This window comes from Scyliorhinus torazame, chromosome 5, assembly GCF_047496885.1.
Source record: "Scyliorhinus torazame isolate Kashiwa2021f chromosome 5, sScyTor2.1, whole genome shotgun sequence".
NCBI classification, from domain to species: domain Eukaryota; kingdom Metazoa; phylum Chordata; class Chondrichthyes; order Carcharhiniformes; family Scyliorhinidae; genus Scyliorhinus; species Scyliorhinus torazame.
Genome location: NC_092711.1, coordinates 206,492,674 through 206,517,912, shown reverse-complemented (window position 1 = coordinate 206,517,912; position 25,239 = coordinate 206,492,674). Strand labels below are relative to the sequence as shown.

Here is a 25,239-nt window from a genome sequence, read left to right as displayed (position 1 = left end):
TCAGAGGCTGGCCCACCGATCGGTGGGCACCGATCGCGGGGCAGACCCCCTTTTGAGTCCTACCCCAGTGAAAGAACCCCCCCCTCGCCCCCCCCCAGCATTCCCGCGCTGTTCCCGCCGGCAGCGACCAGGTGTGGATGGCGCTGGTGGGAAGCCGTCGTTTTGGGCAGGCCGCTCGGCCCATCCGGGCCTGAGAATAGCGGGGGTGGTGGAGAATCGCCATTTTGGGTGTCTCGGGCGATTCACCGGACTGTGCCGTGCAGAACTAGATAGTGCCGATCTCGCCGCTTAGGTGCATCGCGAGAGGGCGTCGCGTGAGAAAATGGCGCCCCAGGCTATTCTCCCAAACGGCGCGGCATTGGAGAATCTTCTCTGAATCCCTCCATCTTCCCAATCATTCTGGTTTCTCTCCTCAGTATCCTTTCAAGTTGCCTATATTTCCTGCATGGTTTCTCAACTTCTGACAATGGCTCGCCACCCTGTAGAAACCGCACAAGTTGTCCTTAAATTTTCTCTCCTCCCTCTGAAGCATTGTTGGCTGTTTCCAATAACTTTAGCTGTGGATCACAGTTGGACGAAAAGCAGCAACACTGCAGAGTAGAGACCACCCAACATGGTGAAAAAGAATCTTAGCTACAGTTCATAAACCCATGGAAATAAATCGTTGTTTGCTTTTTTGTGTGGAAAAACTCCAAAATCTGTGGCCTCTATCACAAATCACACATTTTAAAGTGTGTGTGTGGGTGTGCACATGTGTGGTGGTGTGGGGGGCTCAGTTCTTCTGTGCTAAACTGTGGTTGGTTTCAATGAGGTTACTGCGCTACAATCAGAGTCGCCAACAGCTGCACCACTGCATGGTAAATGTAACATTTAGTCCAGGAAATGCACTGGAGGTACTTCTCAAAATTCTCTCCCAGGCACCAGCATTCTCGTGATATTAGAGTGTTTCGGAAGTATCAATACCAAGCACTTGCAGAGCGATGCCTGCAGGGCGATTGGGAAATCATCGGCCTTCATCTTGTGTTTATAGCTGTTAAAAGTAAATGGGCTGGAATATTATAGTCTGCGCTCCTGCAATTTCCCCAATGAAGTACTCCCTGCAATCACTATTCCTCAATGGGACTGCCCAATCAGCCTTTATAGTTCAATTGTGGCTGCACTAATAACATTTTAAAGATTATAACACACACATTATACTCAAAAAGCCCGCATGTAGTACCAGCCCACAAATTCCATGCAGCAGGCAATAGTGATATAGTTAATAATACTGCAATAGCACAAACAGAAAAGTGGATTACGACCGATGAAATTAAAAGTCCCTTGTGTTGGTTTAACTTGCAATCACATAACACGACAACTATCTTGTTGCATACTATGTGTGCAAAATCAAAGGTAGAGAAAAAACAAAAAGTGTTTTGAGTGGGTTTCACAATCTGAATTCAATCACAAAGCGAATGATCTTTGCCTTTAAACATTTTTCCTTAAGGATTTGCATACAGATTGCTGTCACATTAGAAACACTTAGGAGAAAGGCTCCCTTGTCTAAATTCAGCAAAAGAACTCCAGTGCATGCACTAAAATAAAAAAACTAAGTCTAAAATATATGTTTCTTGCCAACTGTGTCCACAACCTAATGGAGATGTCAGTATTTTTATCTGAGCTATGGATGGCTGTAATTAAATTCACTAGCAATGGAAAAAATCAGCCAAGAAGGAATGGTACTTTCCAAAACAAAAAGGCAAGAAAAGTAACCGTGGACGGACTTGCATGTATTTAGTTTCAAACCAATATCACATAACATAAGGTGTCAAGATCCAAGATGACTTCAAAGCAAAGCACTTCACGAGTCCCCAACTGTTGTGTAAATAAACCCAAGGGAGCAGTAAATATAAAATTACTTTTGTTAAGCTTGATTCATTATCCTGCACTTAAACATGGGCAGCCGAGGTCAAAACATCAGCCAAAGATGAGCCGGGATTAGATTTCTACACTAACTGCAGCCAGAGAGTTAAGCGGTTAAGACGGAACCACCGCATGGGCTTTTCTTTGTGCTTATCCCCACAAGGGGCCTTGGATAAGTGAGATGGCAGCTTTAATAAAGCATGTTCTCAATGTTTTTCTGGCTGACATTTCCAAGCAAAGTTAGAGGAAACCAATTAAATGGAGTTTGAAGCTCATTATACATCCTGGACAGTGTTGCAGCAAGGGTGTTTCTGCAACAGCCTCCCATCAATGTTACCAAAACCACTGAACTAAACTCTGAAATCAGCATGACTCTTGACGTTCCAGCTAATAACAAACATAGAACGCAACAAAGTCTCTAAGTACACTCCAGGGAGAAACTGTTAAAACAAAGGTGGATACAAAAATAGCAACTAAAGGTTGTCTTACTGACTTAAGGTTAATACCAGAGTATGATCCATAGAAAACCTACAGAGCAGGAGGCCATTTCGCCCACTGTGTTTGCACCGACCCTCTTGAAAAAAATCACTTCCTAGGCCCACTCCTCATCCTGTCTCCGTAATCCCTCCTAACCTGCACATCTTGGACTGTGGGAGGAAACTGCAGCACCCGGAGAAAACCCATGCAGGCAGGGATGAATGTACAAACTCCATACAGGCAGGCACCTAAGACCGAAATTGAAACTGGGTTTCTGGCGCTGTGAGGTGGCAGCAGCGCGAACCACAGTGTCATTCATGAACGACAACGGTGGTAAAATGCAACCGTGGAAATTACCAACATGATACTTAGCGGGGACCAAGGATCTCTCTCTCAGAATATGGAAAACCTTCTTTATGGCGTTACCTAATTTTAATAAACAGAGCAAAATATCAAAGAAAAACAAAGAACAAAGAAAAGTACAGCACAGGAACAGGCCCTTCAGCCCTCCAAGCCCGTGCCGACCATGCTGTCCAGTCTAAAATCTTCTACACTCCCGGGATCCGTATCCCTCTATTCCCATCCTATTCATGTATTTGTCAAGATGCCCATTAAATGACACTATCGTCCCTGCTTCCACCACCTCCTCCGGCAGCGAGGTCCAGGCACCCACTACCCTCGGTGTAAAAAACTTGCCTCGTACATCACTCTAAACCTTGCCCCTCGCACCTTAAACCTATGCCCCCTAGTAATTGACCCCTCTACCTTGAGGAAAAGCCTCTGACTATCCACTCTGTCTATGCCCCTCATAATTTTGGAGACCTCTATCAGGTCGCCCCTCAACCTCCTTCGTTCCAGTGAGAACAAAACGAGTTTATTCAACCGCTCCTCATAGCTAATGCCCTCCATACAAGGCAACATTCTGGTAAATCTCTTCTGCACCCTCTCTAAAGCCTCCACATCCTTCTGGTAGTGTGGCGACCAGAATTGAACACTATACTCCAAGTGTGGCCTAACTAAGTTTCTACACAGCTGCAACATGACTTGCCAATTCTTATACTCAATGCCCCGGCCAATGAAGGCAAGCATGCCGTATGCCTCCTTGACTACCTTCTCCACCTGTGTTGCCCCTTTCAGTGACCTGTGGACCTGTACTCCTAGATCTCTCTGACTTTCAATACCCGAGGGTTCTACCATTCACTGCATATTCCCTACCTGCATTAGACCTTCCAAAATGCATTACCTCACATTTGTCCGGATTAAACTCCATCTGCCATCTCTCCGCCCAAGTCTCCAAACAATCTACATCCTGCTGTATCCTCTGAGTCCTCATCACTATCCGCAATTCCACCAACCTTTGTGTAGTCTGCAAACTTACTAATCAGACCAGTTACATTTTCCTCCAAATCATTTATATATACTACGAACATCAAAGGTCCCAGCACGGATCCCTGTGGAACACCACTAGTCACAGCCCTCCAATTAGAAAAGCACCCTTCCATTGCTACTCTCTGCCTTCTATGACCTAGCTAGTTCTGTATCCACCCTGGCAGCACACCCCTGATCCCGTGTGACTTCACCTTTTGTACTAGTCTACCATGAGGGACCTTGTCAAAGGCCTTACTGAAGTCCATATAGACAACATCTACTGCCCTACCTGCATCAATCATCTTAGTGACCTCCTCGAAAAACTCTATCAAGTTAGTGAGACTCGACCTCCCTCTTCACAAAACCATGCTTCCTCTCACTAATACGTCCATTTGCTTCCAAATAGGAGTAGATCCTGTCTCGAAGAATTCTCTCCAGTAATTTCCCTACCACTGACATAAGGCTCACCGGCCTGTAGTTCCCTGGATTATCCTTGCTACCCTTCTTAAACAAAGGAACAACATTGGCTACTCTCCAGTCCTCCGGGACATCACCTGAAGACAGTGAAGATGCAAAGATTTCTGTCAAGGCCTCAATGGCACTCAAATTATCACCTTGTCAAAGTATCATTTTATCTTCCAACATTGTACAAAACTCTGGTGCGGCCGCATTTGTAGTATTGTGTGCAATTCTGGTCGCCGCATTATAGGAAGGATGTGGAAGCATTGGAAAGGGTGCAGAGGAGATTTACCAGAATGTTGCCTGGTATGGAGGGAAGATCTTATGAGGGAAGGCTGAGGGACTTGAGGCTGTTTTCGTTAGAGAGAAGGTTAAGAGGTGACTTAATTGAGGCATACAAGATGATCAGAGGATTGGATAGGGTGGACAGTGAGAGCCTGTTTCCTCTGATGGTGATGTCTAGCACGGGGGACATAGCTTTAAATTGAGGGGAGATAGATATCGGACAGATGTCAGAGGTAGGTTCTTTACTCAGAGAGTATTAAGGGCGTGGAATGCCCTGCCTGCAACAGTAGTGGACTCGCCAACACTAAGGGCATTCAAATGGTCATCGGATAGACATATGGACGATAAGGGAATAGTGTAGATGGGCTTTAGAGTGGTATCACAGGGCGGCGCAACATCGAGGGCCGAAGGGCCTGTACTACGCTGTAATGTTCTATGTTCTATTGTGGGGAATGGAACCACAGCACGATCACAGCACAGGATGAGGCCACTCGGCCTGTTGAGTCCGAGCTGGCACTATGCAAGAGCAAATACAGTTAGTCTCACTTTCCCTGTAGCCCTGCAATGTTTTTTCTTACCCCTTCAGGTGCTTATCCAATTCCTTTTTGAAAGCTACGATTGAATCTGCTTCCATGACACTCTCAGGGATTACATTCCAGATCCTAAGTGCTCACTGCTCAACTCTTTTCCTCCAGTGACCTTTGGCCTTTTTGCCAATCACCTTAAACCAGTGTTCTTGACCCTTCGGCAATGGGAACAATTTCTCTTTATGTCTATGCCCGTCGTGATTTTGAACATCATCTTCAAATCTCCCCTAAGCTTTCTCTTCTTTCGGGAGATTGAACCCAGTCCCTCATCCCTAAAGCCATTCTCGCAAACCTTTCCAGTGCACTCTCTAAAGCCTTCACATCCTTCCAAAAGAGCAGCATCCAGAATTAAGCACAACACTCCAGTTGAGGTTGAACCAGTGTTTTATAAAGTTTCACCATAATTTCCATGCTTCTGTACTTGATTTTATAAAGCTCTGGATCCCACATGCCTTCATCGCTTTCTCAAACTGCTCCACCACCTTCATTGATTTGTGTACACTCACCCTCAGGCTCAGGGTCCTCTGCTCCTGCATATCCCTTATTTTATATTACTTCTCCTCATTCTTCTTACTAAAACATTACTTCACACTTCTCTGCATTAAAGTTCATCTGCTATGTGTTGTCCATTTCGCCAGCCTGTTCGTGTTCTCTTGAAGTCTTGTCACCACCTTCCTCGCTTCTCACAATACTAAGTTTGGTGCCATCCGCAAATATTGAAATTGTGCCTTTTCACCCAAGTCTTCTCTACAGAAAAGCAGGGGCTCATGGAGCCCCACTGTACATTTTCCTCCAATCTGAAAAACAACCATTCACCACTACCCTCTGCTTCCCATCACTTCACCAAACCAACTGTCCCTTTTATTCCATAGGTTTCAACCTTGCTGGCAAGCCGATCATGTGGCACTTGATTGAATAACTCTTGGAAGTCCATCAACACCAAATTACCCTCATCAACCCTCTCCGTTACCTCATGAGAAGATAATTTGCCTGCAAGAAATCCAAGCTGGTTTTCTTTAATTAATCCACATTTGTCTAAGCAAATTTTAATGTTGTCCTGAATTATCATTTCTCAAAGCTTTCCCACCACCAAGGTTAAACTGACTGGCTTGTAGTTGCTGAGTTTATTCTGTTTTGAACAAGAGTGTGACATTTACATTTCTCCAGTCCATGTGACACCACAGTGGTCTATGGAGGTTTGGAAGATGGTGGCCAGTGCCCCCGCAATCTCAGCCTGCACCTCTCAGAGCCAGGTCGGATGCATCCCAGCTGGTCCTGGTGACTCATGAACTTCGAGTACAGTCAGCCTTTCTTAATACCTCCGCTTTATCAGTTTTTAGCCCATCCTGTATCTCACCCACCTCCTCATTTAAATGACTTTGGCAGCATCTTCTTCCTTGGTAAAGACAGATATAAAGTGCTCATTTAGGACCTCAGCCAGATCCTCAGTCTCCATGCAAAGATCCCCTTTTTGATCCCAAATCCTGCCCCACCTCTGCTCTTACTAGCTTAAATCACAAAATACTTTTGGATAAGGCGACCCTTCGGTCTATCTTAATTAATTTTATCCAGAAAGATCCTATAATACCTCATTACTGCTCAATTGTTTCTTAAATAATTCCACGGTTTTCACCTGCACCATGCTATCTGAAAGTCCACTGAGAGTGCCAGCCTCCGACTTCTCTCTCCCTATTTTAAAATCCTGACATATTCTTTCCTTCCCACTATCTTGGTTTCTCTTGCCTCATCCATCAATATTCCTTTCCGATCCCACTGCCGTCCCAGGCTTCAAATTCTCTTGGAAAGGTTCACAGCTACTCCTGTGTACAGTATTTTGCCAAAGGGCCCTTGAGGCAAAATTAGTTGCTTCATTATGAGCAGCACCATTAACCGTCCTATTCCACTCGCTCACTAACCTTCCAGCTCATTGCATGCATTGAGGACTAATCCTGCCAACCTCCTTCTCACCCTACTCATGCTACCCACCATTTACCCCATCAGTGGATCAACTCCAACTCCCTCCAGAATGCCCATTTACTTCTGAACAAGGTTCTTCTCGCCATGTTTATTCACTGGCATCATGACTAGGATGGAAACTTGCCCGTGTCCATTAACAAAGCCTTTCCGCATATTTAGCATTTTCATTATTTACTTTCGATTAAACATTGTGGTGGTGGTGTGACCTTTATTACTCTCCATGCTGGTAAACTATGACCGTCTCCAAAGTCCTTAAATCTATTACCATGACACAACCCCATGCTCATTGTCACCACTACTTTAAAGCTGTCATTTTGTAAACTCCACACCCTCGTGCCCGACTCCAAACCTTGCTCGTCCATTTTCTCAAGTTGAACCACCGTTCACATGCTTTGCACACTATTTGACCCTCAGGTTAGCTCAATGCCATATCTCTCCAACCACATCCACCGTAACAATGCCCAGTCCTGCCATTGCCTGAGCCCATCCACTGTTGAAACTCTCATCCATGTTTTTGTTACCTTTAGACTAGATTAATACATCTAAGCCCTCCTACAGACAGAAGGTTAGCCCACTTCAAACTCTGCTGTCTCCAAAATCTGTCCCATACCAAGTTCTTCTTCCGCATCAACCTTGTGCATGCTAAATTTACTTACTTAAAGAATACTGGGAAGTACTTTTTCGGAAAGGGCGACGGAAGTTTTGGCTTTTGTGATACAAAATGATCCGAGCAGTTTAAAGTTATGCCATTTGGAATGAAGAATGCCCCTGCAACATTCCAAAGACTAGCCAATAAGGTAATTTCTGGACTGCAGAGTTGTGCAGTGTATATGAATGATGTGGAGGAAAATGTAGCTGGTCTGATCAGTAAGTTTGCGGATGACACCAAGGTTGGTGGAGTGATAGCGTTGAGGATTAGAATATACAACATAAAACATTACAGTGCAGTACAGGCCCTTCGGCCGTCGATGTTGCGCTGACCTGTGAAACCACTCTAAAGCCCATCTACACTATTCCCTTTTCGTCCATATGTCTATCCAATGACCATTTGAGAATGCCCTTAGTGTTGGCGAGTCCACTACTGTTGCAGGCAGGGCCCTTACTACTCTCGGAGTAAAGAACCCACCTCTGGCATCTGTCCTATGTCTATCTCCCCTCAATTTAAAGCTATGTCCCCTCGTGCTAGACATCACCATCTGAGGAAAAAGGCTCTCACTGTTCACCCTATACAATCCTCTGATCATCTTGTATGCCTCAATTAAGTCACCTCTTAACCTTCTTCTTTCTAACGAAAACAGCCTCAAGTCCCTCAGCCTTCCCTCATAAGATCTTCCCTCCATACCAGGCAACATTCTGGTAAATCTCCTCTGCACCCTTTCCAATGCTTCCACATCCTTCCTATAATGCGGCGACCAGAATTGCACGCAATACTCCAAAGGCGGCCGCACCAGAGTTTTTGTACAGCTGCAACATGACCTCATGGCTCCGAAACTCAATCCCTCTACCAATAAAAGCTAACACACCGTACTCTTTCTTAACAAGCCTCTCAACCTGGGTGGCAACTTTCAGGGATCTATGTACATGGACACCGAGATTTCTCTGCTCATCCACACTGCCAAGAATCAGCCCAGTATTCTGTCTTCCTGTTATTCCTTCCAAAATGAATCACCTCACACTTATCTGCATTAAACTCCATTTGCCACCTCTCAGCCCAGCGCTGCAGCTTATCTATGTCCCTCTGTAACTTGTAACATCATTCTGCACTGTCCACAACTCCACCGACTTTCGTGTCATCTGCAAATTTACTCACCCATCCTTCTACACCCTCCTCCAGGTCATTTATAAAAATGACAAACAGCAGTGGCCCCAAAACAGATCCTTGTGATACGCCACGAGTAACTGGACTCCAGTCTGAACATTTCCCATCAACCACCACCCTTTGTCTTCTTCCAGCTAGCCAATTTCTGATCCAAACTGCTAAATATCCCTGAATCCCATGCCTCCGTATTTTCTGCAGTAGCCTACCGTGGGGAACCTTATCAAATGCTTTACTGAAATCCATATTCACCACATCAACTGCTTTACCCTCATCCACCTGTTTGGTCACCTTCTCAAAGAACTCAATAAGGTTTGTGAGGCACGGCCTACCCTTCACAAAACCGTGTTGACTAGCTCTAATCAAATTATTCCTTTCCAGATGATTATACATCCTATCTCTTATAACCCTTTCCAAGATTTTGCCCACAACAGAAGTAAGGCTCACTAGTCTATAGTTACTGGGGTTGTCCCTACTCCCCTTCTTGAACAAGGGGACATCATTTGCTATCCTCCAGTCTTCTGGCACTATTCCTGTAGACAAAGATGACTTAAAGATCAAAGCCAAAGGCTCAGCAATCTCCTCCCTAGCTTCCCAGAGAATCCTAGGATAAATCCCATCCAGACCAGGGGATTATCTATTTTCACACTTTCCAGAATTGCTAACACCTCCTCCTTATGAATCTCAAGCACTTCTAGTCGAGTAGCCTGAATCTCAGTATTCTCCTCGACAACATTGTCTTTTTCCTGTGTGAATACGGATGAAAAATATTCATTTAGCACCTCTGCTATCTCCTCGGACTCCATGCACAACTTCCCACTACTGTCCTTGACTGGCCCTACTCTTACCTGAGTCATAGAACATAGAAAATACAGCACAGAACAGGCCTTTCGGCCCACGATGTTGTGCCGAACCTTTGTCCTAGGTTAATCATAGATTATCATTGAATTTACAGTGCAGGAGGCCATTCGGCCCTTGAGTCTGCACCGGCTCTTTTATTCCTGACGTATCTATAGAAAGCTTTAGGGTTATCCTTGATCCTACCTGCCAAAGACTTCTCATGTCCCCTCCTGGCTCTTCTTAGCTCTCTCTTTAGGTCCTTCCTAGCTAACTTGTAACTCTCGAGCGCCCTAACTGAACCTTCATGTCTCATCTTTACATAAGCCTCCTTCTTCCTCTTGACAAGTGTTTTGACTGCTTTAGTAAACCACGGTTCCCTTGCTCGAACACTTCCTCCCTGCCTGACAGGTACATACTTATCAAGGACATGCAGTAGCTGTTCCTTGAACAAGCTCCACATTTCCATTGTGCCCTCCCCTGTAGTTTTCCTCTCCATCCGATGCATCCTATGTCTTGCCTCATCGCATCATAATTGCCTTTCCCCCAGATAGGGGCAGCACGGTAGCACTGTGGATAGCACAATTGCTTCACAGCTCCAGGGTCCGAGGTTTGATTCCGGCTTGGGTCACTGTCTGTGCGGAGTCTGCACATCCTCCCCGTGTGTGCGTGGGTTTCCTCCGGGTGCTCCGGTTTCCTCCCACAGTCCAAAGATGTGCAGGTTAGGTGGATTGGCCAGGATAAATTGCCCTTAGTGTCCAAAATTGCCCTGAGTGTTGGGTGGGGTTACTGGGTTATGGGGATAGGGTGGAGGTGTTGACCTTGGGTAGGGTGCTCTTTCCAAGAGCCGGTGCAGACTCGATGGGCCAAATGGCCTCCTTCTGCACTGTAAATTCTATGATAATCTATGATACAACTCTTGCACTGCGGTATATACCTATCCCTTTCCATCATTAAAGAAAACGTAAACAAATTGTGGTCACTATCACCAAAGTGCTCACCTACCTCCAAATCTAACACCTGTCCTGGTTCATTACCCAGTACCAAATCCAATATGGCCTCACCTCTCGTTGGCCTATCTACATACTGTGTCAGGAAACCCTCCTGCACACATTGGACAAAAACGGACCCATCTAAAGTATTAGAACTATAGCGTTTCCAGTCAATATTTGGAAAGTTAAAGTCCCCCATAACAACTACCCTGTTGCTGTCGCTCCTATCCAGAACCATCTTTGCAATCCTTTCCTCTACATCTCTGGAACTTTTCAGAGGCCTATGGAAAACCCCGAACAGGGTGACCTCTCCTTTCCTGTTTCTTACCTCAGCCCATACTACCTCAGTAGACGAGTCCTCAGCAAACGTCCTTTCTGCCACCGTAATACTGTCCTTGACTAACAATGCTATCCCTCCCCCTCTTTTACCACCTTCCCTGAGCTTACTGAAATATCTAAACCCCGGCACCTGCAACAACCATTCCTGTCCCTGCTCTATCCATGTCTCCGAAATGGCCACAACATCTAAGTCCCAGGTACCAACCCATGCCGCAAGTTCACCCACCTTATTCCGGATGCTCCTGGCATTGACGAGGATACAGCAGGACATATAGATAGGTTGGAGACTTGGGCAGAGAAATGGTAAATGCAGTTTAATCCGGACAAATGTGGGGTAATGCATTTTATTAGGTCAAACATAGAGGGGAAATATATAGTAAATGACAAAACTCTTAGGAATATAGAAAGTCAGAGAGACCTGGGCTTGCAGGTCCACAAATCTTTGAAGGTGGCAACACAAGTGGACAAGGTAGTCAAGAAAGCATACGGAATGCTTGCCTTCATTAGTCGGGGCATGGAGTATAAAAACTGGCAAGTCATGATCCAGTTGTACAGAACCTTTGTAAGGCGTACTTGGAGTATTGCGCACAACACTGGCCGCCACACTACCAGAGGGATTGGGGGGGGGGGGGGGGGGGGGGGGGCTTTGGGGAGGGTGCAGGGGAGGTTTGCCGGAGAGTTGCCTGGTCTGGAGGGTGTTAGCTATGTGGCGAGGCTGAATAGACTCGGACTGTTTTTGTTGGAAAGATAGAGGTTGAGGGTGACCTGATAGAGATCTACAGGATTATGAGGGGCATGGATAGAGTGGATGGGCAGGCACTCTTTCCAAGGGTGGAGGGATCAGTCACCAAGGGCATACGTTTAAGGTCCGTGGGGCAAAGTTTAGAGGAGAAGTGCGAGGCAGGTTTTTTACGCAGAGGGTGGTGAGTGCCTGGAACGCGTTGCCAGGGGAGGTTGTGGAAGCAGATACATTAACGGTATTCAAAAGGCATCTTGACAAACACATGGGTAAGATGTGTAGAGAAGGATACGGCACAAGGTAGTGCTGAGGGTTTTGGCCAAGGTTGGTATCATGACCGGTACAGGTTTGGAGGGCCGAAGGGCCTGTTCCTGTGCTGTACTGTTCTTTGTTCTTGTTCTCATCTACTTTAGTTCTCAGTTCCTCAGGTTGAGAAGTCTCACCTTTGTGCTCAAAGCTCTACATAGCCTCACAACTCTCTGGTTCTGCAGCCACAGAATCCTTAAAATACCTATAGCGCAGAAGGAAGCCATTCGGCCCATCGCATCTGCACCAACCCTCCGAAGGAGCACCCTGTCTAGGCCCACACCCCCAACCTATCCCGATAACCCCACCTAACCTACCCATCTTTGAACTAAGGGCCAATTTACCATGGCCAATCCACCAAACCTGCACCCTGAGGAAACCCACGCAGAAAGAGGATAATGTGCAAACTCAAATCAGACGATTACCACTGGGTCCCTTGCGCTGTGAGGCAACATTGCTAATCACTGTGCCACCATGTCGGCTTCCTAGGATTCCATGTTCTTCCAATTTTGGCTTGTTGTGCACCCGTCACTCTTTTCACCTCAGCATTGATGGCCAAGTCTTTTAACTGTTGAGGCTCTACCCCATGGAATTTACTTTCAAACCCCTCTGCCTTCCAGCTCACTGTCCTCTGCTAAAATCCCACTTAAAACACATCTAGCTGACCAACGTTTTATAATCACTCCTCCCAAATATCGTCGCCTTTCGTTTGGCATCCATTTCTGTCTGATTACACTTTTGTAAAACACTTGAATCTACCTTTCTATATTAAATGTGTGGTATAAACGCAGGCTCTTTCTGTTATTGTTGGTCAGTTTCTGGATTTTATGCAATCAATCCCAAATTGACTGTTTATCAGGTTGAACCGGTGTTCCTTTTTCTTCAGCACATAGCTTAGTTCGAAGTAGTATCTTGGATTTACTATTTTTGTACCACTTACTACTCTCTTCACTGCCTCCAATGCTCAAATCTTGCAACTCAGTGACTAGAACTGGCCACAGTTCCTGAGGAATGGTCTGACCAGAGCATAGTAATTTGATCAGGACTTCCCCCTAACTTTCCTTGTGCGAGCTCAGCAATGTAGTTTAATATTCTACTGGCTTTGTTAGTGATTCATGTGTGCAGGAAGTGTCTGAAATAGAAGATTATGATGTAAAGTTAAAGCGAATGGGTAGTGTCTCGAGATGGATAGAAAGCTGGTTATCAGACAGGAGACAAAAAGTTGGAATAAATGGGTCTTTTTCCGATTGGATGGTAGTGACTTGGGGGGTATCGCAGGGATCTGTGCTAGGACCCCGAACTGTTCACAGTATATATTAATGATTTGGACAAGGGAACTAAATGCATTATTTCCAAATTTGCAGATGATACAGAGTTGGGCAGGAGGGTGAGCTGTGGGGTGGATTCATAGATGCTTTGGACAAGTTGAATGAGTGGACATATGCATGGCAGATGCAGTATAATATGGATAAATGTGAGGTTATCCACTTGAAGGCAGATTATTTGAATGGCTGTAATTTGAGAGAGGTGGATATGCAGCGAGACCTAGGTGTTCTTGTGCATCAGTCGCTGAAAGTAAGTGCACAGGTACAGCAGAGAGCAAAGAAGGCAAATGGTATGTTGGCCTTCTTGAGAGTCGATTTGGGAATAGCATTGTTTTATTACAATTGTATAGGGCGTTGGTGAAGCCACACCGGGAGTAGTATGTGCAGTTTTGGTGTCTTTATCAAAGGAACAATGTAATTGGTATGGAGGGAGTGCAGCAAAAGGTTTACTAGGCTAATTCCTGGGAATACAGGACTGTCATATGAAGTGAGACTAAGTTGGTTAGGATTATATCCAAAGAGAGTTTAGGAGAGAGAGAAGGGATCTCACAGAAATTTATAAAATTCTAACAGGATTAGACAGTGTAGATTAAGCAAGAATGTTCCCGATGGTGGGAGAGTCTAGAACTACGGGTCATAGTTTGAGGATAAGGGGTAAATCTGTGGAATTCATTGCCACAGAAAGTAATTGAGGCCAAAACGTTATGTGATTTCAAGAAGGAATTAGATACAGCCCATGGGGCTAAAGGGGCAAGGGATCTGGGGACGGTGGGGACCGGAAGAGAGAAGGTGGGATCAGGGTATGAATTTGTTGATCAGCCAAGATTATAATGAGTGGTGGGGCAGGCCTGAAGGGATGAATGGTCAACTTCTGCTTCTATTCTCTCTGGATTGATATATGTTTTATCTGCAGTAAGTGGTTCTGGTCTGGAATGCACTGCCTGGAAGTACAGTGGAGGCAGGTTCAAGCGAGGCATTCAAGAGAGCATTGTTTCTATTCAAATAATCATCCAATGTGCAAGGGTATGGGGGAAAAGGCAGGCAATTGGCACCAAGTCCAAATGCTCATTTGGGGGGACACTGGAGACATGATGGGCCAAATGGCTTACCTCTGCACCATAACAGGGCAGCATGTTAGCACAGTGGTTAGCATTGTTGCTTCACAGCGCCAGGGTCCCAGGTTCGATTCCCGGCTTGGGTCACTGTCTGTGCAGAGTTTGCACATCCTCCCCGTGACTGTGTGGGTTTCCTCCGGGTTCTCCCGTTTCCTCCCACAACTCCCGAAAGACATGCTGTTAGGCGAATTGGAATTCTGAATTCTCCCTCTGTATAACCGAACAGGTGCCGGAGTGTGGCGACTAGGGGCTTTTCGCAGTAACTTCATTGCAGTGTGAATATAAGCCTACTTGTGACAATAAAGAGTATTATTATTATAACAATTCTGTGATTCTGGGTGGGCATGTTGAATACCAAGTCAATTAATTCCATTAAATAAATCTCTACACTGAATTCAGCTAAGTGCCTCACTGTGTTTAAGGTCATGGGGACTGTTGCTGGATCGTAATGACCTATCTAACTAGTTGTGAGTGGACACGAGTTCCAAAATGGTGCCATTCATTTCACTAAAAGGACTGTGTGGTAAGCTAGCTACAGGGTTTATGGTTACATATTGGTTCCATTTTGAACAAGACTTTAGTCAATGCTGTGCAGAACCATTACACTGACATACAATGGGGGATATTTTGCTGTTCCTGGACATACTGGATCAGACTTATGGTCACATGCTACCTAAACTCAATGTAGCCCCCATCCGTTATACAGTTGTGTTTTCCAAAGGCGGTCACCAACATTGGGCAAATGGCACCAGCTATTTGGCATTAATGTTGAATTCAAATACAAAAGTTTTACAAAGGCATGTCAACTATGTCAGGCAATTCATTGAAGTATTCGCACCTCATTAAAGTACGGCACAGTTAACTATTTACCTGAGGATGAGTGTTGCCCAACCCTTTTAATGGCTTCTAATGTCAGAGCAACAGCTGACTGACTATTGGAACTGTCTATTTTCTGACTGCCATAGGGGCGAGCATGTTTCGAACTGCGGATGGAGGCTTCAGCCAATTGATCACTTATACAAGAAACATCTGTCCATTTCCATTTAAAGAAATTATCAAAATTTTAGATCAATTTAGCGTCATGTAATTCAGTTCCCAAGTTTTGTTAACTAGATTAGGAATCCTAGATTCTTATCACATTCGGCAGTAGATTAGGAATCCTAGATTCTTATCACATTTGGCAGTCCAATGGGTTTAGTACCCACCATGAATACTCAGCAAATCACATCAGTAAGAACTCAAGTCTCGATATGCGGTGGGGACTGTACCTGCCTTGTCTCACGGTCTCCTACTTCAAAAGGGCAGGCAAGGATCATCATAATCAGGCACTTCACATGGAAATTCCTGCTTATTTCGGTGTAAAAATCCTGATTAGGATTACCGTTGAGAAAAAAAAGAATACCTACCCAATTCTCCAGCTGCATTTCTACCACCAACTGCATAAAGATGACCTTTCAGGGCACTTAAGTGGAAGAAAGTACGTTTTTCATTCAAAGATGCTACTTGCATCCATTTGTTGTACCGAGGGTCATATCTGAACACGGTGTCAACAGCAGTCTTTCCTTTCGTATCATAATTGCTCTGCCCACCTACAACATAAAGGAAGTTTCCAATCACTGCAATGCCGTGCTGGTACCTTGGTGCGTCCATTGGAGCAAGCGATTTCCACTCGTGGGCCTTTTCATCATACAACCTTAGTTCTTTGCTCACAACCAGCTGCTGCCTTAGCACTCCGCCCAAGGTTACTAAGTGAGTGTTATCTGAACGGATACAGGTTCTTTCAGACTGCATGACAGGCTGCATGTAGGGCATCATCTGATAGTTACTGGCTTCCAGTAATAGATTGACACAAACATTGTCTGTTCTCATGAAGTCCACTGTTTGAACATGATTAATTAATTCCTGTGGTGACATCAGCGGAAACCTAATGTTCTTCATTATCTTGGAGGCAAAATCCATGCGTGCGTCCTCATATCTCAACCAACGACAGGCGGACTTGAAAAGTTCAAGTTCTGTGCAGTTTTTGAGGCTGTTGCTCGAGAGCACAAAGGCAAGTCGCTCAAACGGGAGTTTCACAAATTCCCCAGTACTTAGCAGTGCGGGAAAATTCTTCAGAATGAAGTTATTTACGTATTTATCTACTTCTGTCAAGTTGTAGGTATTAGCAATTCGTCCCACCTCAACACAGTTTTCAAGAGAAACCTAAAAAGTGTCAGAAATAAGAGGTTAAATATTACTCAAAGGTTATTCCTTCAATGTTCATCAGGGTGGGGGATGTTGCTGCTGAGGAATGGAACACGTTTCTAATTCAGCCACCCACTGTCACTCCCAAATAGAGAGAGCAGAGTAAAGCTCTTTCTACTTTTCAATAAAGAGGGCATGCCATCTGGACTTTTCCCTCCAAGCCACAAATCAACCTGACTTGGGAAATATATCGCTTTTCCTTCACTGCCGCTGGGTCAAAATCTTGGACTAAAAATTAAGTTAATCAAATTGCAGGTATTATTAATTAATGTCTACTTTTCCCAACAAAGGAAGAATATCTAATAAATAGAAAAAAATGACGGAAAATCTAATTACTTTGAAAGAATGATATGTAAAGCCCACTTGGATTCTATACAGGTCATATATCTAATTTTCCAAAAAAAAGTGACAAAGTACTTGTGCTTGCAAAATACAAATGCTGATAGCAAAAATATCAGTGTCTATTTTACAAATTGAACAAAGACACAACACATCTGCCAGAAATATCTTGGGAATTAATCTGGTTACCAATATACAACATTAAACATTGATACATCGGCATACTGGAAGACTTCATATTAAAAAAAGTGCAAAGAAAAAATCTTACCCCAGATATAAGAAATACTTTACAGAAGTCCAGGACAGGCAAAATCTGCAGAAAGCTGGCAGCTTCCAAGGTATCCTGAAGGTTGTCCATGTTCAAGGAAAGTTTGGCAGTATAAATGAAATCAATGATTTTCTTAAGTCCTATTCGGTTCACCCCATGAAGTTTAATGCACATTAGGTCTTGTTCCTTCATTCCACCTGATCACAAGAAAGAAACTTGCATTGGTATTACTTTAAAAAAAAAATCAATAAGCATCAATGTCTTAGCTGATCGACGGGCCGGAATTAAATGATCAGCCCATTTTAAAAATTGCACAAATAGAAATATTGAAACATTATCACTCTAAGTTAGATTATGAAGCAAGTTATTAACAATAAAGTTGTTAACAACAAAGTAATAATAATTATGGTCTGTAAGTCCTTTGTGCTGCGACTATATTTTGCAATATATGTCAGGAAATAATTTGATACTGCAAGAGATACAGTTGAATATAGATTTGCTCCTCCAATGATTCAGTGGATATAGAGCGCTGCCTAAACAGCAATAATTTATATTTACCCAAAGTGCTAGTGTCTCAAGGTACTGTAAGATAGGCAGGGGTGGTTGGGGTGAAATTAAAGTTGGTATGTCGATGACTGTTTTGGTGCCGCTTCATGTTCCCATTTGGACCTGGAAAAATGAATTCATTTTGCTTCCAATTTCCATCCCTCTATCACCTTCACATTGTCCATCTCCTACACTTCCCTTTCTTGACCTTCTTATTTCAATTTCTGGGGATGGACTGTCCATTAATATCTATAACAAGCCACCGGGTACTCCCACAGCTACCACGATGACAGCTCTCCACATCCCACATCCTGCAAGGACTCTATCCCATTCTCCCAGATCCTTCACCTCCATCCTATCTGTTCCGAATATGCCACTTTCCAAAAACGGTGCTGCTGACATGTTTTCATTCTTCCTTAATCGTGGTTTCCCACCCACTGTGATGACAGGGCTCTCAACAGTGTCCGTCTCATCTCTGGGTTACGGGGATAGGGTAGAAGTGGGTCGGTGCAGTCTCGATGGGCCGAATGGCCTCCTTCTGCACTGTATGTTCTATGCACTTCTGCCCTCACCATTTCCCCTCCCTCCCAGAACCCTTATCCCTCACTTTTCACCCCACCAGCCTCTGCAGTCGAAAGAATCATCCTCCGCCAGTTCTGGCAACTCCAGCATGATGCCACCACCTAACACATCTTCCCCTTACTCCCCCTTCCCCCTGTCAGCATTTCGCAGGGACCGTTCCCTTCAGGATACCCTACTCCACTCCTCCATCACCCCTAACACATAACCCTCTTGCCACGGCACCTTCCCATGCAATCGGAGAAGGTGTGATATCTGACCCTTTTATCTCCTCCCTGATCACCATCCCAGGCCCTAAACACTCTTTTCAAGTGAGGCAGCGTTTCACGTGCACCTCCTTCAATCTGGTCTATCGCATTTGCTGCTTCCAATGCAGTCTACTCTACATTGGAGAGACTAAATGCAGACTGGTTGACCGCTTTGCAGAACACCTTCGGTCCATCCACAAGCAGGATCCAGACCTTCCTGTCGCTTGCCATTTCAACTCACCGTCCTGCTCTCATGTCCACGTGTCCATCCTTGGCCTGCTGCAGTGTTCCAGTGAAGCCCAGCGCAAGCTGGAGGAACAGCATCTCATCTTATGATGAGACATGTTACAGCCTTCCAGCCTTAATTCAAAAACTTCAAACTGAACTCTCTCCTCCACCTTCAGACCATTTTTATTTCTATCAATTTATTTTCATATCTGCCATTGATCTGTTTCTCCCTCACCATTGCCCCTCTCCCCCCACCCCACTTGGCCAATTGTTCCTAGTTACCCTTTAACACACTGCTCACCTTTGTTCTGCCATTCACAAATTATAATTTCTTTATGCGCCTTTATCACCACCCTTCTTAGCCTTAATCATCCCCATTTACATTCCCTTCATCTTGAGATAAATCACTTGGTTGCATGGTGTACGAAAACAACCTCTCTCTAAATGTCGGAAAGCCCAAGGAACTGATCATCGACTTCAGGAAGCGTAGCACGACACACACACCCGTCTGCCTCAATGGCTCCGAAGTGGAGATGGTTGATAGCTTTAAGTTCCTGGGGTCACTATCACCAACAGTCTGCCCTGGTCCACTCACATTGATGGGAGTCAAAAAAGCCCAACAACGTCTCTACTTCCTACGGAAGCTAAAGAAATTTGGCATGTCTGCATCGACTCTCACAAACTTCTACAGATGTGCGATAGAGAGCATCCTATCCGGCTGCATCACAAGCCTGGTATGGCAACTGCTCGGTCCAAGATTGCAAGAAACTGCAGAGTGTGGTGATCTCAGCCCAGCGCATCACACAAGCTTGCCACCCCCACATTGATTCTGTATACACCTCCCGATGCCTCAGAAAGGCAGACAGCATTATCAGAGGTCCCTCCCACCCAGGCATTGCCTTCTTCCAGACCTTCCATCAGGCACAAGGTACAGAAATCTGAAGACCTGCACATCCAGACATAGGAACAGCTTCTTCCCCACACTTACAAGACTACTCAATTACTCCCCCTCGGACTGATCTGTTCCCTGTAAGAACACTATTCACGACGCCCAATGCTGCTCTTGCTCATGTATTTGCTTTGTTTGGCCCCTTGTTCCACACTGTAACCAATCACTGTTTGTCAATGTACCATTTGTCAATGTTCTCTGTTGATTATTCTCTTTGTCTGCTATGTACGTACTGTGTACGTTCCCTCGGCCGCAGAAAAATACTTTTCACTGTACTTCGGTACGTGACAATAAATCAAATCAAAATCAAATCAAATCTTTCTGTCCATGACATTTGTCAATCTCCACCTAGCGCTGGTCCTCTATTCAGCCCCACTGCTCCATGCCCACCCCCCCCTCACCACAGTATAAATCTCACCCTTTTTCCATTTCTCTTCAGCTTTGATCAAGAGTCATCCAGACTCAAAACGTTAGCTTCCTTCTCTCTCCAGTACCATCTGAGATGGTCCAGTACTTTCTGTTTTTGTCCAGTGTCATGCGAGAGTGCTTTTAAGAACTGGATGTTTAAGCAATGTACCTTTAAGAAAACAGTGATGTCATAGAGTGGGTGGAGCTCAGCTCAGTTCAGCCATTTTGCAGTTTGGAGGGAAAGAGCTGTGTGTCTGTGTTTTTGCAGTGAGCTGGATCTCTGCTATAAAAGACTATCTCTGGATCATTTGGGTGATATAAAGTAAAGCCTTTAACCTGATGTGATTTTGTTTAAAGGTGTTAAGTTTCTTGGAAGTTTGAAGGAACATTTTAAGGAGTTATTTACTGATGCGTTATTTTCTGAGTTATCTTTGAAGTAAGGGGTGTTAAGAGATCCAAGGTTTATTTAAGATGTTAAGTTGAGTTCATGGAATAAACAGTGTTTTGTGTTTAAAAACCCACGTGTCCATAATTGTAATCCCACAACGAGGGAAAAAGCCGTGTGCTCGGAAAAGCAACAAATCCATTAAAGGGAGAGGCTGGTTGAACTCCATGATACATTTTGGGGTTCTGAAAACGCCTCGCCCATAACAAGTGTCTGCACTTTATCCTGTGATGGGATTGTCCGGTGTCTATAAGCTCCCTTTCTCTCTCCACAGATGCTATCAAACCTACTGAGATTGTCTAGTATTTTCTGGTTTGGTGTACAGAACAAATATTGGGGTTAGAAGAAGCAGATGAAAGCTTGCCCCAAAACATGGATATTAAGTTTTTTTTCCAGATGGTTGAAAGAGAGCCAAATGCCTGATTGGGGGTTTTGGCCAAGGGAGGAGTTTGATCAATAAGCTGGTAATGGGTGAAGGCTTGGGAATCCATTTGCTGTCATCCATGATTTAGATCCAGAATGAGCCATGCTTGTCCTCAGTTTATTCTCCTTACCAATATCAGATGGAATAACTGTAGCAGTCCTACAGTTGCCAAAAATATCCGCCAAGGACTCCGATACCGATTGCTGTCCAGTAACCACGACCCAATCAAGGAACATGGGCATCTTTGGCAAAGGCCACATTTATTGCACACTCAATTTCCCCAATGAACTACTACAGGCCACGTGTTGAATTGAGTTCCAGGATTTTGACACATCGGTAAAGGAACGGCAATATAGTTCAAAGTTAGGATGGTTGATAACTTAGAAAAGAACTTGCAGGTGGTGCTGGTTCCATGCGTCTGCCACCCTCGTTCTTCTAGGTGGTAAATCTCACAGGTTTGGGAGGTGCTGTCAAAGAAGCATTGGAGAGTTGTTGTGGTGCATCTTCGGGATGATACACCATGAAGTTACAGTGTACCCGTGACAGGAGAGTGAATGTTTAAGGTGCCAATTAAACGGGTTGCTTTATTCTGGATGGTGTTGAGCTTATTAATTGTTGTTGGAAGCTGCGCTCATTGAAATCAGTGGCGACTACTGCATTACACTGCGAACTTGTGTTTTGTAAATGATTGACAACTTCTGAGGAGTCAAGACACAAGCCACCGGACGCAATATGCTCAATATGTTCTTGACATTCTCAAGCTGTTCTTGTAGCCACAATATCAGTGTCAAGTTTCTGGTCAACAGTGACCCCCAAGTGTTGATGGTGGGTGATTTAGGGATGGCAATGCCATAAATGCCAAGTAAAGGTGTTTAGACTTTCTCTTTTTGGAGTTGCTTATTGCCTGGCACTTGTGTTGTATGAGTGCTTCCCATCACTCATCAGCCCATGCCTGAATGTTGCTCAGCTCCTTGGACATGGACTGCTTCACTATCTGAAGAGTTGCAATTGGAACAGAAGGCTGCAATTATCAGCCTGGAAGCCTGCCCTGAAGAACTCCTGCAATACTGTCCTGCGAGCAAGATTATTGGTCTCCAACAACCACAAACATCTTCTTTTTCGCCAGGTACACATCCAGCTCGTTGAGTTTCCCTTCTGATTCCCATGGAGTTCAATTTTGTTTGAGTTCTTTGATACAACCAAATAGTTAAGAGACAAATATTTATGAGGTTTAAAAATTAACCACATAAACCATCCATCTGTCCCCACATGGTCATGGAGCAACCAAACTCTGGTTTTCCTATCTGCTTGTTAATATCATTATGAAGAAATTGTACAATTATCGTTATGCAAATACTGCCTTGATGTCAAGCCTCATCGCTCGAGTTCAACTTTTGTCCATATTTGGACCAAAGCTGCAATGAGACCTGGAGTCGAGTGGCCTTTGCAGAACCTAAACTGAGCGTCAGTGAACAGGCGATTTCTGTGCAGATACCACTTGATAGCACCCATCAACGACACCTACCATCACTTTGCTGTTTATTATTTTTTAAAAATATATATTTTATTACATTTTTCAAACAAAATGTTTCCGTTTTTACAAATCAACATAAAAATAATACAATAACTAGTAAATAACATTATTTAAATAATATAGTGAACTAACAAAATAACAAAAAATAGTGCTCCCCCCACGCCGGGGGGTTTCGCTTCCTTCCACGAGTAAAGTCCTACGCCGGGCTACTAGGGACGCAAAGGCCAGAATATCGGCCTTTCGCCTCCTGCACTCCCGGCTCTTCCGCTACCCCAAATATCGCTAACCCCCAGCCTGGCTTGACCCGGACCATCACCACCTTTGAAATCACCCTCGCCACGCCCCCCCAGTACTCATCCAATGCCGGACACGACCAGAACATGTGTGTGTGGTTCGCCGGGCTTTCCGAGCACCTCCCACACCTGTCCTCCATTCCGAAGAACCTGCTCAGTCTTGCTCCCGTCATATGTGCTCTGTGTAGAACCTTAAATTGAATCAGGCTAAGCCTGGCACACGAAGACGAGGAATTTACCCTGCTTAGGGCATCAGCCCATAGCCCCTCCTCAATCTCCTCCCCCAGCTCTTCTTCCCATTTTCCCTTCAGCTCCTCTATCATCTCATCTCCTGATATATTTCGGACATTTTGCCCTCCCCGACCCATACCCCGGAAATCACTCTATCTTGGATCCCCTGTGTCGGGAGCAGCGGAACTTCCCTCACCTGTTGCCTCGTAAACGCCCTCACTTGCATATATCTGAAGATATTCCCCGGGGGCAACTCATGTTTTTCCTCCAGCGCTCCCAGACTTGCAAACGTCCCGTCTATGAACAGGTCCCTCAGTTTCCTAATTCCTACTCGTTGCCAACTCTGGAACCCCCTGTCCATCCTTCCTGGGACAAACCTGTAGTTATTCCTAATCGGGGACCACACCGAGGCACCCGTCACCCCCCCTGTGTCGCCTCCACTGCCCCCAGATCCTCAAGGTTGCCACCACCACTGGGTTTGTGGTATACCTTTTCAGGGAGAACGCCAGCGGCGCCGTCACCAGCACCTTTAGGCTCGTTCCTTTACAGGACGCCATCTCCAGCCTCTTCCACGCCGCCCCCTCTCCCTCCCTCATCTACTTACAAACCATCGCCACATTGGCGGCCCAGTAGTAGTCGTTCAGGCTCGGCAGCGCCAGTCCCCCTCTATCCCTACTGCGCTGCAGGAACCCAATCTTTACCCTCGGGGTCTTCCCTGCCCACACAAAGCTCATAATGCTCCTGTCTATATTTTTGAAAAAGGCCTTTGTGATCAGAATGGGGAGACACTGAAACACGAAAAGAAACCTCGGGAGGACCATCAATTTTACCGCCTGCACTCTGCCCGCCAATGAGAGCGGCAACATATCCCACCTCTTGGACGTCCTCCTCCATCTGCTCGACCAGTCGCGTCAGATTAAGTCTGTGTAAAGTTCCCCAGTTCCTGGCTACCTGGATCCCCAGATATCGGAAGCTCCTTTCCACTCTCCTTAACGGCAGAGCGTCTATTCCTCTTCCCTGGTCCCTGGGGTGTATTACAAAAAGCTCGCTCTTCCCCATATTTAGCCTGTATCCCGAGAAATCTCCAAACTCCCTCAGTATCTGCATAACCTCTGGCATCCCCTCTACAGGGTCCGCAACATATAGCAGTAAGTCATCAGCGTAGAGCGACACTCGATGCTCCTCTCCCCCTCTAACCACCCCGCTCCACTTCTTAGAGTCCCTCAACGCTATGGCCAGTGGTTCAATTGCCAACGCGAACAGTAAAGGGGACAGGGGACACCCCTGTCTTGTTCCCCTGTGTAGCCGAAAATACCCCGATCTTTGCCGGTTTGTGACTACACTTGCCACTGGGGCCCCATATAGGAGTCTGACCCATCTAACAAACCCCTCTCCGAACCCAAACCTCCTCAGCACCTCCCACAAATAGTCCCACTCCACCCTATCGAATGCCTTCTCCGCATCCATCGCCGCCACTATCTCTGCCTCCCCCTCCGGTGGGGGCGTCATCATCACCCCCAGCAGCCGTTGAACGTTAACATTCAGTTGTCTCCCCTTTACAAACCCTGTCTAGACTTCATGCACCACCCCCGGGACGCAATCCTCTATCCTTGTCGCCAGCACTTTTGCCAACAGTTTGGCGTCTACATTTAGGAGTGAGATAGGCCTGTATGACCCGATCTTTATCCCGCTTCAGAATTAATGATATCGTCGCCTCCGACATTGTCGGGGGTAGTATCCCCCCTTCCCTGGCCTCGTTAAAGGTTCTCGCCAGCAGCGGGGCCAACAGGTCCACATATTTCCTGTAGAATTCCACCGGAAACCCATCTGGTCCCGGGGCCTTCCCTGCCTGCATGTTCCCCAGTCCCTTAGTCACCTCGTCCAGCTCGATTGGCGCCCCCAGACCTGCCACCTCCTGCTCCTCCACCCTCGGGAACCTTAGTTGGTCCAGAAAATGTAGCATTCCCTCTTTCCCCCCA

The 25,239-nt window shown here is 45.5% G+C and overlaps 1 protein-coding gene across 4 annotated transcripts in view; it reads right to left on the bottom strand.

Moving 5' to 3' along the window:
• The window catches only part of klhl13 (kelch-like family member 13), a 319,987-nt gene that overhangs the window by 21,803 nt on the left and 272,945 nt on the right, over nt 1-25,239 (bottom strand). For all 4 annotated transcript variants that reach the window (XM_072505057.1, XM_072505055.1, XM_072505056.1 and 1 more), the window contains 2 exons: nt 17,376-17,572; nt 15,931-16,726 (listed from right to left, as the gene is read on the bottom strand). In XM_072505057.1, coding sequence (XP_072361158.1) covers nt 15,931-16,726; nt 17,376-17,572 — 993 coding nt within the window. The remainder of the gene's footprint in view (nt 1-15,930; nt 16,727-17,375; nt 17,573-25,239) is intronic.